We start from the raw sequence: 19,546 nt of genomic DNA on the forward strand, positions 1-19,546 counted from the left end.
AAAGTTATGCATTAAGTTATTTAATATTATTTCTTCTATAAAAACAAGTAAAGTAATAATTTATAGATTAACAAAAAAATTTGCTTAAAAGATATAATTTTTGTAAAAGAGGTAGTAGAAATATTTGTACAATTGTTTTGATATAAATATTTAGTTAAACAATCTTAAATTATAAGTGCTGTAGTTTTTTTTGCACGTTTTATTTATGTTTTGTGCAATTTTAAGTTGGTTTATTGTTCATATAATATCGTATTATATAGTTTAAATATATAGATCATTATACAATATAATCTTTGTATTTTTACAGATTATAATTAAATAGAAAATAAATATGTAAAAATAGGTTTTTAAATGGATTAGAAAAAGTTTAAGAAACGAATTGTAAGTATTTAAAACTAATATTGCAATTTTTAAATAAAACATTATTGTCTTAAGGTTTTAAAAAGTAAGTCACAATATTAGTCGAAAAATTTATGATAACAAAATAGATTTTAGGTTTTGTTACATGAAGTAATACAGAAGTAACTTAATATTATAAAATAGATCATATTTTGTGACATTATGATCCTTTGTTTAGTAAATAAACAATCATTTTTAACAAAGAATGTTTTGGCTTCAAATATTTGAAGTACCATTGCTATATACTTATCTATTTGAAGTACTTTTATTTTAAACTAAGCTTGTTATAGTAGATGTTTATACCTAATAAGTTATGCTGTATAAAATATCTATTTAAAATTAAGTAATTTTATATCTTGAATTTGTATAAAATCTAATATTTGAAATTGTATAATTTGGCCGATAATATTTTAAACTTGTACAACTTGAGACTGGGTTGGGGTAATATCATGAGGTCAATAATATCTTAAACTTGTACAACTTGAGATTGGTTTAGGGTAATACCCAAAGGTCAATAATATCTTGAACTTGGGACTGGGTTTGGGTAATATCTTAAAGTCATTATTATTCCAACTTACACCATTAAAACTGGTTCTTAAAAATTCTTTATTTAAAAAAGACAACTACTTATATTTAACCAATACTTTAATCTCTAAAATGCAAACAACATAAAAAGTGCAATATTAGATCTCAATAACAAAAGTCAAATTAGAAATTTGTAGTAAATATGGCACCATAAAAATAACATAATATGAAGTAACTAATAGTTTTGAGGAACTAATGTAACCTATTTTAAAACTGTAAATATATTTTTACCAATTTTAAAATAGGTTAGAAAGTATTCGATTTGATAATATGGAATAATATTAGTAACATTTATATACATAAAAACGTTGACACAAAAACATGGAAAATATAAGAAAGTTTAACTTTTTGCTGCCTCATATATTCCATGACCAAATACTCCAGTTCTTGATGTGGCATCGGTCTGATGATGTTTAAAAGCTGAGATTCGTTTCTCTGGAGATCTGAATGTTTCTAAGTGAGCTGCAGTCTGTAAGGAAGAATGTAAGTTCAGCTTTTGTTACACTTATTTGTAAGCTTAAACAATATGTAAAATCTTTTATAATTTTGATTGTTTATAGCATTACTTACCTGACTAAACCTGGGCATCTGCCATAATGGTGGGTCCTCAACTTGAGGTTGATATTTTCTTAACAATGAAGCTCTTGTTTCATAAATTCGACCATCCAACTTTTTCTAGAGACGAAAATTTGAGATATATATTTCAAATATTCAGTTAATGTTACTGCAGTGCGTATAGCGGTCAAACACTATGATTCATTACATAAGGTACTGGGTTTCATCGTCACAGCTCTTAAGCTGTAGCACCCCTAAATAAGGCGCTATAAACTGGACAAATTTCTGCTTAACCAACCATTTTTAGCAGCTTATAATGATTGGGTAACTATAATCTTTAATATCCCAAACTTGCCATGTCAAATCAAGATTGGGTCGGGATAACTGATGTTACTCTATGTTCAGGCTGTAAAGTTAACCTTTTCACATTGAAAATAAATAAATATAAAAAAAAGTATATATTTAATTTTTAAAAAAACTGTCAATTTTAAATAAATTTTACCGACCTGTTGAACAGTTCTTGCCTGTCTTGCTAACTCTGCCTCTCTTCTATTCGACAACCACTTATCCTGATACTTGTGTTCTAGGAGGTCAAATACTGGGGTTGAAGGTCGCGTGCTGATGCCAAAGGTCATGTCGGGTGGAATTCGACGAGTCATGATCTTCTTTTTGTCATCTTCAGTGACTCGGCGTCGAACGTCATTAGTTGCACGATATTGTGAATGTTCCTAGAATATTAAAAAATTGAATTAAGGTAATTCCTTTTTAAATTTTCTTTGGTGAAGTTGGCCATCATCTTAAAAGACTTCCGTTAGCAAAGAGTTTTAAAAACTCTCCTCTACCTTTTTCAATAATTAATATTTACAGATTTATAAACAAAATAACGTGAACAAATTGTGGCATGGAATAAAAAAAATAACCAAAGTTGTCTTTAAGAAAGATTTATAAAATTTCTTTTAGTTAAGAGTTTTTTAAACTTACTTTTGGCACCCCTAATATTATTAAAATACAATTTATTAAACAAATATTACCACATAGTCAAAAATATGAAAAATATTGCAAACATATTAATACAGGAGGGAAAAATAAAAACATTTAATTGTTAAGTTTGCATTCTAACAATAAGAAACAGCAAATTTATTGTTTCCTTTACTAAGATTTAAAAATTTATTTTTTCCTTTACTTTGTTCCTAAATTTGTTTTTTCCTTTACTAAAATTTAAAGCTTGGTCAAAAAAAATACAAACATTAAGTTTGCATTTTTACACTGACTAACAGCTCATTTATTTTTCTTTATATAAGTATTATATAATTTAAATTTCTTACTTTTGATGAAACCAATCCGCATGAAACAGCTCCCTTGTTAAGGGCAACAAAGTCTCGCTGTAAGGGTTTCTCCCTTCTTCTGTGAATAGGAATAGGTTCTCGGGTTATCATCGCTTCAGCAGCACCCCCATCCAGTGATAAATTTGGTCGACCATAAATAAAATTTTCGCTTGGAAGGGTGAAGCATCTTCGAAGAGGTCTACCCAATTCTGACTATAATGTGAAAAAATTTATTTTTAAATTAATTAATTTGGCAACATTAAAAGTTAAAGATGAGAATATATTTAAAAACGTTTTAAATAGTTTAGTTTTGGAATATCTAGACTCAGACTTTATGCTTAGCTAATATTTCATGCTCATAAAAACTCAAATTTTCAAGAAAAATTGCTTTTAAATTATGGTTTTGCAAACATATAAAATTATTGTTTAGATTTAAAAAAAATATTGAGAAATAACTTGACTTTAAGTACGGTAGTTTCTAACATTCTGTGTTGTTAAAAATTTAAAGATCTAAAAAACTTTGTTTACCTTCATTAAAAGCGGGTTATCACCCATAGTGTCCCTAAAAATCCCTAGTCTTGGTTCACTCATCTTTGATTTAGTGCTAGTCAAGTAATAAAATTACCTAAAAAAAACTTATTATAACTAAAACCTACTAAACCTTACTTTAATTCTGGTTTGTTGACGAGAAATTTATTCTTTACAAGGCTTTACTTGTTGGTATAGCAACAAGATTTTGTGACGTATTTTATTGATCATTTTCCATTTTTATTGAGTATTAAAAAGTTTTACAAATTAATTTAAAAACTTTTTTAAAATGTTTGATTTTAAATTATATTTTTATTATTTAAATAATATATTCTTTTTTTGGTATTTGCTGAAATATTAAATGAATTAGAATTGTCATATTCAGTTATAACTTTTGTTACATAATTTCAATGTGAACGTGCAAAACTTTTCAAGTTTTTGTTTATTTAAATTAAACTTATGTTTAAATGGAAAAAACAAGTTAGAAAAAAGAAAAAACTTGAAATACTTATTCAATATCCCACTTAGTTTTTAAAATAAGAATTTAAAGTTTTTAATTTCGGTTATTTTTAAATTTTTAGACCTTAACTTTGCTGTAGATTTGTTAAAAGGTCAATAGGTCAAAGTCATGCCTTCGTTGTTAAAAATGTCGTCTTTTTCACATGCTGCTAGAAACCTGGTAAGTAAATAACCTAATTATAAATAATTACAAACAATAATTGTATATTACTAGGCTATATATAATTATTTTAGGAAAGATTGAAAAAAAAGTTTCGAAAACTTATTTTGTATGCAAGTTTTTTTTGGTTTTTCGCGCATTGATAAAAGTAAATAATAAATATGATATACAATTAATATTACAACAATGCGACGGGAAAAAATGACAAAATCAATTTAATGATTTAAAACATGCCAAAAGTATTAATGTTTACATAAATATTTTAAGTATGTTATGGCATGGTCACCAAACCCAGTATAGATTATATTATTAATAAATGCGATAAATAAAATACATTTTACAGAATATACACCAAAAAATAAAACTATAACAAAGGAGTGACGAAATAACAAATAAAATTGTACGGAAAAAAATTAAACTTATATTTAAAATAATGTTTTACCTACGTTATAAATTGTGATTTCAGATTCGAAAAAGTACGAAAGCAACAACTTATAATCATCACAGACTACTTCATGCATCGAGTAAACGAACATTCAGTGATTTTCAAGTTTCAAAAAAAACTTTTGCCAACGACACATACAAGGTATGGGGGGTTGTTTTAATTTGTTTTTCTATTTAAAAGTTTATAAATATTTTAAAAGGGATTGATGATTACAAAAAAAGATTTAAAGTAAATAAATATGCTCACTTAATTCCTAACCAAAAATTAATTATTTTTTTATAAATTTTTTTTATAATTTATTTTGTTTTTAAACAAGGTTTTTGACCACGAATATGATGCCGTGGTAGTTGGAGCCGGTGGTGCAGGGTTAAGAGCCGCATTCGGGTTGTCGGAGGCAGGATTTAAGACCGCATGTGTCACCAAACTTTTTCCGACAAGATCTCACACTGTAGCGGCACAGGTTAAATTTTAACACTTTTTTTCATTTTTAGTTTAGTAATTTTGTTTTTTAATCTTTATGCGAATACTACAAGGTAAAATTGGACATTCTTCTTTCTAACTTTTAACATTGTTTGCTTATAGTTATATACAATATTTGATTAAATATATATTTTTGATTATTTATTGAAGAATTTAATATTTAAGGGTGGAATAAATGCAGCTTTAGGGAATATGGAAGAAGATGAATGGAGGTGGCATATGTAAGTGTTTCATATAAGTTGTTTTATTAAGTGGGTCAAAGTTATAGTTTACTGTGTTTGGTTGTGGGTTATACAAGTCACATAGTGTATGTTTGATGTTATTCTTAACTAGTCGATTTTTTGGTGATTTTAACTGTCATAATATGGTCACAACTTTTAACTAATATTTACCTGTGATAATTTACCTGTGCACCACAGTTTTCTTTTCTTTTGTAGGTCTATAAATTTAACATACATGCATATTTTTTGCCCACTAAGCTCCAATATATATAGATAAAAAAAACACTGTATATATCTACAGGTATGATACAGTGAAAGGGTCTGATTGGTTGGGTGACCAAGATGCAATTCACTACATGACAAGAGAAGCTCCAGCTGCAGTTATTGAGGTAACAATTCACCATTGTTTAACTGTTGTTACAACTAAATTAAATACTTTAAAACGCATGTAATATGATTGTGTGTAAAGTTTTAAAAAAATTAATAAAATTTTGATTTTTAAATATTAAAATTTTTTTAGCTTGAAAATTATGGAATGCCGTTTAGTCGAACTCAAGAAGGTAAAATTTATCAACGAGCATTCGGAGGTCAAAGTTTAAAGTACGGGAAAGGAGGTCAAGCACATCGATGTTGTTGTGTGGCGGACAGAACTGGTCATTCACTTCTTCATACTTTATATGGAAGGGTTAGTTAAAAGTCTATATAAGATAAGAAAAAAAAAATATATAAGATTTTACAATTATATATCTATAAATAGTGAAGCTTAATGGACGGTTTATTTATATACATATTTATGAGTTTGTCTAGTCTCATAGCCTTCAATATTTAACAAAATTTCCTTTTGTGGTGGCAGGCTATTGACTAGTTTGCACTAATTGCACTAAAAAGATGGGACCTTCTGTTTGGTCAAACTACAAGCCAAAAGGTTTCGGGTTAGAGCCACACCAACGTCACACTATTCGCCCTTGAGCCCGGCATTTAGGGATAGCTCAAACACGTAACAATAGCACACCCTTCCCCAATAAAAAAATATAAAATCTATCACTTTAAAAAAAGATGGTATCCTCCATTATTTTACAGTAAATAGTGAATATTTGTAAAAAAGGATGGTACCCTCCATTATTTTACAGTAAATAGTGAATATTTGTGAAAAACAGTTTGATTTAGTTTGTTTTATGTAAGGCTTCGTTATGAAAATTGTCGTGATGTGGTTGCAAATCTTAACTAATATTTGTCCAAACTTGGATTATATATAAATATTGATGCATCATATATAGTGAACAAATGAATTTTAAATTATATTTATTTCCTAATTTACAATATTAACTCATGAGATCGTGGGTTCAATCCCCACTGATCTCATGCTGTAGCGCCCTTGAGTAAGGCGCTATAAACGGTATGAACTTCTGTTGAGCCAGCACTTAATCAGCAGCATAATTATCGGGCAATTATAATCAATAATATCCCAATCTGCCACAGGCAATTTGAGACTGGGTCGAAGTAACTAATGTTACTTTATGTTTAAGTTGTGCATTCGACTTTCCCACATCGAGGATAAAGATATATATAAAAAAAACTTATATTTTTTATTTTAGTCACTGGCTTATGACACGGATTATTTTATTGAATATTTTGCTCTTGATTTATTGATGGAGGAAGGAGAATGTAGAGGAGTGATCGCTCTTTCTCTAGAGGATGGCACTCTTCATCGCATCAGAGCTAAGAACACTGTCATGGCAACCGGGTGAGTAAGACATCTAGTGGTGTAAAATTTTGTTTAAAATATTTAAATTGTTTGTACTAGTCAATAGCCCGCCTTTTGATAGGCCTTTAATTGTCATATATTATAGTAAACTCTAAACTAATATTTGTCTATATTAATTCACCTAAGCCACGCAAACGACAGTTTTATTTATTTTAAAGGCCTTTAAGTTGGAAATATATATTTATAGCATCCACTCAGCCCCACTAAATATATAGATGTGTAAAGAAGTCCATTAAGTTTATTCCTAAAATAGTATTTTTTATTTGCACATTCGTTAAGTACTAGTGTTTTCCTATATCAAGGTCAAAATTGGTCCAAAAAATAGATTTTAAATAAAAAATTTTAAATTACTTTATAGTGGATATGGTCGAGCATATTTTAGTTGTACATCAGCTCATGCTTGTACTGGAGATGGAACCGCGATGATCACAAGGGCGGGATTACCTAACCAGGATCTCGAGTTTGTTCAATTCCACCCTACTGGAATATACGGGGCAGGTTGTCTTATCACTGAGGGATGCAGGGGTGAAGGGGGATATTTGATTAATTCCGAGGGGGAAAGGTTTATGGAAAGGTTGGTGGAATTTTTTTAAAAGTGTTTTAAGTGAAATTTTAGCTCCGTTCACAGACCTGTTATTAGTAACTAAAAATTTTACTTAAATAAAAATGCTTGTAAGTTTATTTACTTTTTATACACCAGTTGATAACCCCCCTATGGCCGGGATTTAAATTGTTGTAATATAGCCAAACTTAAATAATATTTATGCCTATAATTGACTCGCGCACAAATATATATTTTTTGTTTACTAAGCTTCTTTATATAGAAATATACAAGCATGTTGCCTAAAACATTATTAATTTGATACAAATAAAACCTCTATATATAAATTAATGTTATTTTCTTACCTCTTCATCAGATATGCTCCAACAGCAAAAGATCTTGCATCCCGAGATGTTGTTTCAAGATCGATGACAATTGAGATCAGAGAGGGAAGAGGTTGTGGACCTAATAAGGTGAAACTTGTTTAATTATAAAATGTACTGATACATATGGGTTTATATTTTTTATTAAAAGTAGTTTATAGCTTGCCCTATGATAAGGATTTTTATTGTCGTAATATAGACGCATTTTTCAACTAATATCATCCAACAATAATTTACCCTAACACCACAAACTCCATTTATTTTATTTTGTAGGTTTATAAGTTGGACAAATTAATTTATATATCATCATACACTAGGCTCTATTATATTTAGATTAAACTAGGGAGAATTTTGTAAAGTGTTTTAGAGTTACTTTTATTGTCTTGCTTAGCTTTAGGTTTACTTTGCCATTTTAGTAGATTATAAACTACTATTACCAGCCTATATTTTTAAACCTAAAGGCAAAATTAACTTATCATATCATAATCTTTTACTGAACTTTTAAAAACTTTGTAGGACCATGTCTACTTACAACTCCACCACTTACCCCCCTCCCAACTAGCTACAAGACTTCCAGGGATCTCAGAGACTGCAAATATATTTGCAGGAGTAGATGTTACTCGTGAACCTATCCCAGTTTTACCAACTGTTCATTATAATATGGGGGGAATTCCAACTAACTTTAAAGGACAGGTGAATAAGGATTTAACTTTAACTTTTGGTTAATTGCTGGAGTACATATTACTTTATAGTTCTTTTCTATTTTAATTTTACTAACAAAACTTAATAGCCTATTACCTAAACTGCTTTATTTAGTATTTTTGCATTACATAAGGGTAGTAAAATATACAAAAATTAAAATAAATATGTTTTTTTTTAATATTTAAGTAATAAAAAATTAATCTACCAAACTTACCATAAACTTGGTATTACTTATATCTACTTTATATGATATTTTTGCATTAAATAAAACAACTTAAATATCTGAATGATGTTAGAAAATTGATTTGTTTTGTACAACATTATACAAATGGAAGTTTCTTATTAAAGAAGCCAATAAATTAAACTTTATATCAATTTTTTAGGTTATAACTTATGACAACAAAACCAAAGAAGACCAAGTAGTGCCAGGTTTATATGCATGCGGTGAAGCAGCTTGTGCTAGCGTGCATGGAGCTAATAGATTAGGAGCAAACTCATTGCTTGACTTGGTGGTATTTGGACGAGCTTGTGCTTTGACTATTGCTGAAGAACATAAACCTGGGGAAGAGATTGGACCTTTGTCATCAGTAAGTATGTTAATATACTTATGTGGGAATGAATGTGTTGATTGTATGTTTATAGTGGATAGCTCCCCTATTTTGGATAAACTAGATAAAAGCCTTATGGTAGGCATTTTAATTATCTTAATTATCTTAATATGGTCACAACTCTCAACTAATATTTGCTCACGATAATTTACCCACGCGCCACAACCGAGAGTTTTATTTATTTTGTAGGCCTATAAATTTGACATATATATATGTATCATCCACTATGCTCCATTATATATAGATTTTTAGGATTAGTATTTTGTTGGTCTGGCCTCCAACTAAGTCTTAGGTTGCCTAAGTTTATGTACAATTTTTTGTTCTTAAACAGTGTTATTTCAAGTTGCACTAATTTTTAAACATTTCTACTTTTTGTTATTTCTAGGATGCAGGTGAAGCTTCTGTAAGTAACATTGATAAATTAAGAACTAACAACGGATCAACTTCTACTGCTGAACTAAGGTTTGTAGAAACTTATTTCTTTACCATTAAATCTTTTTTTTTTTTACCAGAAATTAAAAATTTTTTACTTGCTTTGTTTTAGATTAAAAATGCAGCAAACTATGCAAAATGATGCAGCAGTATTTCGCACAGGTCCAGTGTTAAAACAAGGATGTGAAAAAATTCACGATATTTATCAAGAGATGGCTGACATTAAAGTAAATTTAATTTATTTTTTAATGAACTTCTCTAAATAATAATCTACATCCCATATGTTAATATTTAGTTGCCCTTTTTTTGTATTTTTTATTGGGAAAGAGTGTGCTGTTGTGATGTTTTGGAACGCTGCCATAGCTCGAATACCACACTATTACATGCTTTTTTGTCAGTGTGTTTTTTTTAAATACTAAACACTTGACTTTTTTAGTTATTTGATCGGGGTATGATATGGAACACTGACTTGGTTGAAACGTTAGAATTCCAAAATCTTTTGATCAACGCGGCACAAACAGTTGTTGGAGCTGAAGCAAGGAAGGAGAGTAGAGGGGCTCACGCTAGGGAAGATTTTAAGGTAATTTCTTTCTTGTAAATTGCATGGGTTCTTGTTTTTCTAATTTATTTATCCTCGATGTTGGAAGATCGGCTTTAAGATCTCAACATAGAGTAACAACAATTACTCCGACCCAGTCTCAAGTTGCCTATGGCAGTTTGGGATATTATAGATTATAATTGCTTGATAATTAAGCTGCCTATTAAGTGGCTTAGCAGGAGTTCATTTGTTTATACCGCTTTACTTAAGGGTGCTATAGCATAAAAGCAGTGGGGATTTGGGGTTTTAGGCTTTATTTATTGAAGCCAAGTGTTCTGACAATTACACCATGTTGCTGGTTATATAATAATAAAATATTTTCATTATTTGTGTGTAAAATAAATATGTTTTTAATACGTAGATTTTTACATGCTATAACATATAGTGTATATAATAAGTGTAGCTTATACATGAAGCTTAACCCTTATAATATTGTTGTAGGATCGCAGTGATGAATATGATTATAGTAAACCACTTGAAGGCCAAACTAAAAAACCAATGTCAGAGCATTGGAGAAAGCACACGTTAAGCGACATGAACCTTGATACTGGAGATGTAAGTTGAAATTATAATTTTTAGAAATAACGTTGTTCCAAGTGGGAAAAATTTTTATGTAGGTTTTGTATTGTACACATTTTTAATTTGTTTAAGTAGGTTATACGTGTTGATAGCTTGTACTTTGATAAGGATTTAAATTGTTGTGATATGGTTGCAACTTTTAACCAATATTTGCCTTTGATAATTTACCTGCACACCACAAACAGCAGTATTGTTTTATTTTAAATGCTTTTAAATTGGACATATATAGATATTTACATATAGTGTCCACTAAACTCCTTCATATATAGATAAATTTCTGTTATTTTTTGCTGTTTTAAATTTATTTCATATTTTCTAGTTATTTTTTAAATATTTTTTCTTTTTTTTTTAACTTTTTTAATATATTTAGGTCCAACTTACCTACCGTCCAGTTGTTGATGAAACTTTAGATTCTAAAGAATGTAAAAATGTCCCTCCTGCTATCAGATCTTATTAAACTACTTTATATATAATGGTATCAAACCATTTCTATTATATGGGCAATCTGAAAATGGGTCTATGTTGTTAATAGGAACAATTTTGTATCTAAAAATAAGTGATCTGTAACAAAGTTTTCATCATTTTGGGTATTTTAATTCAAAAGTTTTAATTATTCTTTTTTTTTGCGATTTTTGGAAATGTTTTTTTGAAATATCGTTTTACAGCAAAGTTCAAATGGTTATAGCTTTATGATCATTAATATAGAAACCAGATTAATTTATTTGTTTTAAAAAATTATTGGGTTTCAATCTTTTTTGCTTTTTGTTTGGTTTAAAAATACATTTATAAGCGATAATCAAGCTATTTATTTACACAAAAAAGCAAGATATAACAAATCCTTATAGTTGTTGTACAACGAAAAAAGAAACACACTTTTTTTACACATTTAATTTAGTTCTAAATGTGATATAATTAATAACAAAGTTATCTGATGGAATTTGTTTACATTCTTTTAACTGAATTTACAGAACATTTTCTGTGAAAGTTGCCTTTGTTAAGGGTGTCTTCAAGATCTACTGTTTTTATTAGATTTTACTGGCTTTGCTATTGCCTTAAGTTTTTTTCCCGCCATTTTTAACATCACGTGACTAAAACGGCCTGGCGATCTTTAAATTTTCACAAACAGCAAAACCATAAAATAGTTTAACACTTTTATAGTTTTTTGGCATTTTGCCTTAAAAATTATTTTTTTCTCTGAAATTTAACTTCTCAACCGGTAAGCAACTTCGTGACTCTGATGTGAGAGATATACGAACCAATATATCCCGTTGAAAAAGAAAAAGGCAAGCGGGAAAGCCACTCTCGAAACCTGATCAATTCTGCTTACCCCACCCTATAAACATATGTAAAAAGAATTTATAAAAAACACTACATAACATATTTAAAACCAATGCACTTTTTTTCATTTATTTAACCTCGGTCAACTTAACAGCCTAAACATGGAGTAACATCATTTACCCCGACCCAGTCTCGAGTTAACTTTTGCAGTTTGGGATGTTATATATTATAATTGCCCGGTAATTATGCTGCTGATTAAGTGTTGACTCGGCAGGAGTTTATACCGCTTATAATGCATTACTTAAGGGTGCTACAGAGAACAGTGGGGATAGTTAATAAGGGATTTGATAACTTACTTGTGATTTTGCTACGTCCTTTATCTCCATTTCAACTGCTGCTAGTAACTTCCTGGCAAGAATCATGTCGTTTTTACTGACACCTCCTTTTATCGGTCGTTGCTGGGTTTGAAACCAGCTTTCTATAAAGTTAAACACTACGTTTAAGTTAGTTAAAAGACATTTTAAATGTGGAGATTGCTTATAGTTTTTACCAGAAGCGTGGTGTAATTATCGGAACACTTGGCTTCACTGTATATGGCCCTGGGTTTTATCCCTACCGCTGTAGCGCCCTTGTGTAGGGCGTTATAAACGGTATGAACTTCTGCTGAGCCAACACTTAATAATCAGCTTAATTATCGAGTAATTATAACCTATAATATCCCAAACTGGCAAATTTAACTCAAGACTGGGTCGGGGTAATGAATGTTACTCTATGTTTAAGTCGTGAAGTCGACCTTTCCACATCGAGAATAAACAAAAAAACTTACTTGGCAAAAATGTTTCTCCCAAACTTCTCATAAATTTAGGAAATCCTTGTTTGTCTTCAAACGGTTGAATTCCGGCCGCCATTTTAAACAAGTCACTTAAATTAACTTTTCTTGTTCCTTCACCTTGGCGAATTTCAAGTACTCTATGTACACGTAAAAGTTTATTAACAAATTAAAATTGGTTTATAAACTAAACTACTATGTAAAATAGAGTACAGTATAGGCTAGAACGAAGCAGTAGCCTAGTAAAAACTTGCAAAATTTAAGACTGTGTCGCAGTGCTCAAAAATTCACTACATTTTAAGATTTAGGTCTTAACTTAGTTAAGTTAAAAATACAATAGTGGTTTTATACAAATGCAGTTCTATTTAAATAGTATTTTTTCACCTAATTAAAACCCTAAAAAGTTTTTTTACTCAGAAGCTTATAAATAGTTAGCTTTTTTATAGAAGTAAACAGTCATAATGTACTTTACAATGATGTAGTATTGTCAAACAATCTCACCTTTTACTAAGAACAGAACAAGAATGAAACATGCTTGATTCCAAATTTAGTTTTTCTTTCTTCTCTGATTTCTTTTTCTTTCTCATACCTCTACTTTCCTCGACTTTACGTTGAAAGTAGTTAACTAAAAGCAAAAAATAAAGGGACAGGCTTATTAGGTATAAAAAAATGTAAAATTTGATCACAGAAGGCAGCAGAAGTTATAATTTATAAACAAACGACATAGTCTAATAATTTACTAAAAAAATGTAGTAAAAAGGCTAAAAACAGTCTTTAAAACAAGAATTTGTGGTAAAAAGAAACTTTTAAAATGTTAGGCTACTTAAAACCTAAATTCAACAAAAACTTTAAAATTACTTGAACTAACCTGACGCAAACTCAATAAGAGCAGCAAAACAGAAAGCAAAGCAAACTGACATATACCAATCTAATGCAGTAGCATACGCCACTTTGGGTAGGGACTGCCTAGTGCTTATGCTTAAAGTTGTTAGATTTAAAACTGTCATAATACCTGTATTTAAAACAATTTATTAGGTATAAAACTTGCTTTAAATTATGATAAACAACTAAATAGAATGCTTGAGTTTAGCATAAATGTTTTTATTAACTTAAATTTACATAAATTATTATTTAAGGTTTTTTATACAGTAAATATTGGTGTTTAAGGCTTAGAATGTTGGGTTGTATATTGTAGTTAATTAAGGTGCAGTCTTTTTACTAAAGTTAAGTTTAAAGTTAGAGCTGTATATGTATTTTATATAGTAATTGATATTTGTAAGTTTTTAAGTTAAAGTTTTACCTGAAACAGTTCTAGCTGGGACAGCTTCTTTATTAATCCAAAAAGAAATCTAAAATTATAAAAATGATAAAAAATGAAAGACTGATATAAACTAAGTTAAATTATTTAAAAACTATTAAGTTAAATTATATAAAGTCCAGCAAGTTACAATATATAAACCTAAATTAACGAAGTTAATAGATGTAAAGACCAAAGTTGTATAAAAACTCAAAAAACAAAGTTATATATTATAAAAATTAAAATTAAAGTAATGTTAATTTAAAAAAACTTTGATTAGGAATATAGATATAATTACTTGTGATAAAATAACGATTAGAATGCATGGCAAATAAGTTTGAATAACGAAATATCCCATTTGCCTTTTAAGGTGGAATTTCGTTTGCAAAACCGTGTAATCTCCTGAAAAAAAGTTTAATAATTTTAAAAAAAATTTAAGGGTCCTTTAACCAATTTTTCACGTTTCGTTTTATAAAATAAAATGTAACTAAGCTAAAAAAGAAATTAAATCTTAACAATAATTTTTGGTTTTAACTTAATTTGTTTTTATATATTTAATGTCCTTAAAAAACGCAATCATTAAATAAATGCTACAATTTTAATTAAGTGCAAAAAGTTTAGACATATTTTAAGTATATATTCCAGAACCCACGTTATACAAATTTTAAAGACGTCATCATATGACTAACCTGACACGGTATGAATGACGTCACTAGACCACGTGTAGTTGATGAGTTCAAATTGGTTCAACCGTGAAGAAGTGGCAGGAACGTCGACAGGTTGCGTTCCATTTTCTTCATACCAAATAAACTGAAGTTCGTCCTTAACATTGAAAATAAGTTAATCTACTTTTTTAACTTGTGTGGCAAATTGCTGCTTGCTGACAATTCACATTAGTAATACAAGTTGATTAACGGCTCTCTGGTCTGCATTTAAATTGTTGCAATATGGTTGCAAATAACTATTATTTGCTTGTGATAATTTACCCGAGTACGACAAACTATTTTTTTTTGAAGGCCATCAAATTAAATATAAATAAAATAAATATATCTAGTCAACTAAGCTTTATTACACATAGATTCTCTACATAGCGCAGTGGAGTTAGACAATTCCTAAAGTCGAGTTTTTTATTTTGAAAAACGAGCTAGAGGTTTTAGACTGGTAGTGTAATATACTTGTCATGGCAGCAGACTACGAGACAAAGGTTTAGGGTTAAACACCCATCCAGCGTTCACGAAAAGCTTAAACATTATATATAACGATACACTCTTTCCCAATAAAAAAATTCCTAAATCTATCTCTTTAAAGTCATACGGAAAAAATGGACGTTTTAGGTTATATATCAAGATTAGGTAGCCTAAGCTTAGACTTTTAAGTAGGCGATAGGTAGCCTAAGCTTAGACTTTTAAGTAGGCGATAGGTAGCCTAAGCTTAGACTTTAAAGTAGGTTATGGACAATAACAAACATTACATAAAACAAAAAACAATATCCTAATACTTACGCTAGTATATCCATAACTTCCATATACCAGATCACAAGTATGAACGTCCATAGGAAAGTCGATCAAAATCATCGGACATTGGGCCTTGATTGTTAACCTGAACAATAATTACTGATTAATAAAAATAATCTTTTTCATTTGTTATATATGACAATTATCTGGTATTGATTAAAATATAGTTTCAGAGTTTAGTTTATTACACATTTTTTTAAATTGGTAATGTATTAGGTATTGGCATATTTTTATTATGTCAAAATATTTTAAAATTGTTTTCCAAAGTTTTAATTAAAATAAACTTTTAAGCGGTATTTGAATAATTAATGGTGTTTTGAATTAAATAAAGATTAAAGTTCAAAATTTGTTTTTATTAATCGTTTTTCTTTTTATTAAATCGATTTAATATTGAATTTTACAGAATTTTGTTCAAAAGTTTTAAAAAAAAGAAAAATAATTTATTTTCAAATAATTGCTTTAGAATTTAAAAGAAAATATTTAATACAATAAAAAACTCTTAATTGATTATATATAAATATATATTTTTTTGTATTTAAAACACTATTTTTAACCTTTTTTGTATTAAAAACAGAATTTTTAAAACCTTTTTTTGATAAACACATTTTTTAACCTTTTTTTGTATTTAAAACAACATTTTTGCAATGGTTAAACACTTTACCTTATAGTATATAATATATTGCCATCAGGGTATATTCTTAGCAGTCTGTTGGGGACTGTTATATTATGAGCTATCGACTTCTTTCCGTTCCTAAAGAAACTATCAGGAGTCCACAAACGTTGGACCATATTATTGTTGAGTTGAAGTTCTTGGATGTCGCTGTTGATATGAGCAAATGATAAACGGTCATCGCGCCATCTTGAAAAAAATAAAAAATCTTTAAAAATTAAAAAATAAAAAAATTAGAAAAACATATAATAAACTGGTTTTTAATTAGGCTATTTATGATGCTGTATTATATATTTTTATAAACTTAATAAAACACTTTTAATTTCTGTTAAAGTTAAATTTAATAATGTATATAGATCATTATTAGTAATTTAAAATTTATTAACATTTAATAAAAAGTGTAAATTTTTTAAAACATGTTAAAAACCTGTTTAATCATACTATATAAATTTGCATCAAATTTACTATTTTGCTGAAACTATTTCAAGCTTTAAAATATGTAAATAAAGATGATGTAAGATTGTTTAAACATTTATAAAGCGTGTTATTCTGTATTAAGATATTTATAAATGGAAGTGTGCTTGTTTGTTAATATTTAATGAGGTTATAATCTAGATGTTGTAATATTCTAGGCTTAATATTTTACTACTACAGATTGTTACGCGTTATAGGTTGATACATTATCTGTAGATCTATACAAAAAATGATAACGTAGCTATAACATATAAATAACAACTCTTACATTTTTTGCGTTATTAATATTAGTCGATAGCTCGACTTACAGTCGAATTTTAATTGTTGTCATTTGGTCGCAACTCTTAACTAAGATTTGCCTGCGATAATTTACCCACGCACCACGAACAGTTTTGTTAATTTTGTAGGCTTATAAATTAAACATATATATATCTACTAAGCTTTATTACGTATCGATTTGTTATAACATGCTATGAAACAATTTTTTTTAGATTGTATTTTTAGAATTTGGTTTATTTTACATTAGAAAAAATATTAAATTTTATACTTTTGTCGAAAAAACATGTCCAGTGTATATTCCATATCTTGCTCTGACGCAGGACCAAACCCAGTGACGTAATAATAGCTGTAAACTTTCGTCGGCCCCTCTGTTAAATTAATTGTTGGTTAATTACTAAATTAAAAACGTGGTGTAGTTGTCGTAACATTCGACTTCACTACATGATGTTCCCAGGTTCGATCCCCACTGCTCTCACGCTGTAACGCCCTTAAGTAAGGATCTACAAACGGTATAAACTCTTGCTGAGCCAGCACTTAATCAGCAGCATAATTATCGGAAAATTATAATCAATAATATAAAAAATTATAATCAACTTGTCCAAGGCAACTCAAGACTGGGTCGGGGTAACTGATGTTACTCTATGTTTAAGTCGCGCATTCGACTTTTCAACATCGAGGATAAATACATATTTTTAATAAATTAAAATCATCTGCCATGCTTTTTTGTTTTGTTACCTTCTAACCCAGGTCTTATTCTTGGGTCATAATTTTCTAGAAATGTGTCAAGAGCCCTGGTGATATCTTCCGGGCACACTTTTCGGTTACAAGTGCTATTTTGCTTGTTATGACGAATTGTCATTTTACTAAAAACAAAAAAAAAATAGTTTAAAAAAAAATTTTATTGTTTTTTTCACAAATTTTTCACAAGTTTTTTTCACAGTTTACAAAATTTTTTTATTGTTACGTAACAATTAAAGCGATTGTCTTTTATCGTATTTCGATCTTATTAGGGAATTAAACTTTGATTAAATTTGATTAAAAAAAAAAAATTCCCAAATGAAAACTAAAAATGTGATTAAAAATAACAAGCCTTATTACGTGGTCTATTAAGCCTATTATGACGTCATATAGCTTAGGAGAAGACAATTTGCGAGTTTAATTCGGATATTGATTTTGGTAGGAACTGATTAGAGATAAATATTTTTGTATTCTGTGGGGAATTTGTGATTTAAACATGGTATATAATTAGAAATATGGAATTGTGAAAATATGTTTTTCGTATTTTTTGTGGTGGTGTTACATTTTGAATTTGATTGTTAAAAAATTTTATAAAAAAAATTTTAAAACATTTTTGGGATAATTTATTTAAAAATTTTTTTTTTTAATTAAATTTTTAGTATTTTTTTTTAACTTTTTTACTAAAAAATTTTAACTTCTAAATATAAAATATATTTATTATATTTTATTAAAATCGTTAAAATTAATTTTAAAAGATTAACATAGATCTTATTTTAATTTATTTTATTATTTTTTGATTTTTAATTAATTTTATAGCTTATAATCTTAGATTATTGTTTCAATTAATTCCTAATTGATTACAAAATAGTTTTAAAAATATTTAAAATTTTAAAATTTAAATTTATTTTGCTAATAAATAAAACGTCATATTTTGAAAACTTAATGACAAAAAATCGATTCAAATTTTTCTACTTCGTTTTAATAATATGTCAGTTATGACAACATAATTACATTTTGGCTTAATATAACACATTAAAAATTAAAACAAATTATTAGTAAAAACAAGTTAAAAACAAAAATTTAAAATTAGAAGTTTAATATTATATTTACCTTTGCGTAGATTTTGATTCTTGAATAAAACAAATAATTAACAAAATCAAAAAATGAATTAAAATATTAAAATACATTTTCTTATTTTAGTTAACCCAAAAATAAAGATATTTTAGATTTAAGTTAGTTTATACTATTTTAGGTGTTCTATCTCTTTTAGAAATGTTAAATATTTTATGTGTTTTTTTATCACTTCTAGATATTTAAAATCATGAAGATCTAAAATCCAATATTTTATATCTTACCATTATACTAACTATATCTATACATTATATCATTTTAATACGTGATATTTATATAAAATCATACTATTTTTTTAATAAGCAGTCAGAATATTTTTATTGTTAAAATATGTTACAAAAAAAAACAATTAAATTTTAGTTAAATTATTAATATTTTTACATTTTTTACATTAGCTATGATAATTTTAAAGAAAAAATATCTTTAACATTTTAAGTGATACTTTCTACCTTTAACAAAGCTTATATGCCGTTTATATAGGTTTAAACATTAAACTTTTTCTATACACACT

At 28.0% G+C, this 19,546-nt stretch overlaps 3 protein-coding genes across 3 annotated transcripts; 1 reads left to right on the top strand and 2 right to left on the bottom strand.

Annotated features, from left to right (window-relative positions):
* Window positions 1-921: 921 nt before the first annotated feature.
* LOC145742836 (cilia- and flagella-associated protein 77-like) lies at window positions 922-3,556 on the bottom strand. Its single transcript, XM_082560659.1, has 5 exons — window positions 3,393-3,556; window positions 2,865-3,077; window positions 2,046-2,267; window positions 1,555-1,659; window positions 922-1,453 (listed from the first exon to the last, which is right to left on the bottom strand). Exons 1-5 carry the CDS (start codon window positions 3,453-3,455, stop codon window positions 1,325-1,327), a joined length of 732 nt encoding a protein of 243 aa, XP_082416785.1. The 5' UTR covers window positions 3,456-3,556; the 3' UTR covers window positions 922-1,324.
* Window positions 3,557-3,971: 415 nt separating this feature from the next.
* On the top strand, window positions 3,972-11,621 carry LOC145743657 (succinate dehydrogenase [ubiquinone] flavoprotein subunit, mitochondrial-like). The gene is made up of 16 exons (XM_082561677.1): window positions 3,972-4,071; window positions 4,538-4,657; window positions 4,833-4,976; window positions 5,162-5,217; window positions 5,519-5,606; window positions 5,738-5,902; window positions 6,813-6,961; window positions 7,341-7,556; window positions 7,900-7,996; window positions 8,423-8,599; window positions 8,992-9,195; window positions 9,602-9,678; window positions 9,761-9,875; window positions 10,085-10,228; window positions 10,688-10,801; window positions 11,196-11,621. The coding sequence occupies exons 1-16, from the start codon at window positions 4,021-4,023 to the stop codon at window positions 11,280-11,282; spliced, it is 2,004 nt and encodes a 667-aa protein (XP_082417803.1). The 5' UTR covers window positions 3,972-4,020; the 3' UTR covers window positions 11,283-11,621.
* Window positions 11,622-12,026: 405 nt separating this feature from the next.
* LOC145742826 (gamma-aminobutyric acid receptor subunit alpha-2-like) lies at window positions 12,027-19,083 on the bottom strand. Its single transcript, XM_082560647.1, has 13 exons — window positions 19,015-19,083; window positions 17,902-18,029; window positions 17,435-17,534; window positions 16,405-16,602; window positions 15,732-15,828; window positions 14,919-15,051; window positions 14,528-14,631; window positions 14,233-14,281; window positions 13,801-13,944; window positions 13,434-13,557; window positions 12,930-13,072; window positions 12,460-12,581; window positions 12,027-12,158 (listed from the first exon to the last, which is right to left on the bottom strand). The coding sequence occupies exons 2-13, from the start codon at window positions 18,023-18,025 to the stop codon at window positions 12,027-12,029; spliced, it is 1,470 nt and encodes a 489-aa protein (XP_082416773.1). The 5' UTR covers window positions 18,026-18,029; window positions 19,015-19,083.
* Window positions 19,084-19,546: the final 463 nt, after the last annotated feature.

The sequence above is a fragment of the Corella eumyota genome, chromosome 2 (genome assembly GCF_963082875.1).
Source record: "Corella eumyota chromosome 2, kaCorEumy4.1, whole genome shotgun sequence".
In the NCBI taxonomy this organism is placed as follows: domain Eukaryota; kingdom Metazoa; phylum Chordata; class Ascidiacea; order Phlebobranchia; family Corellidae; genus Corella; species Corella eumyota.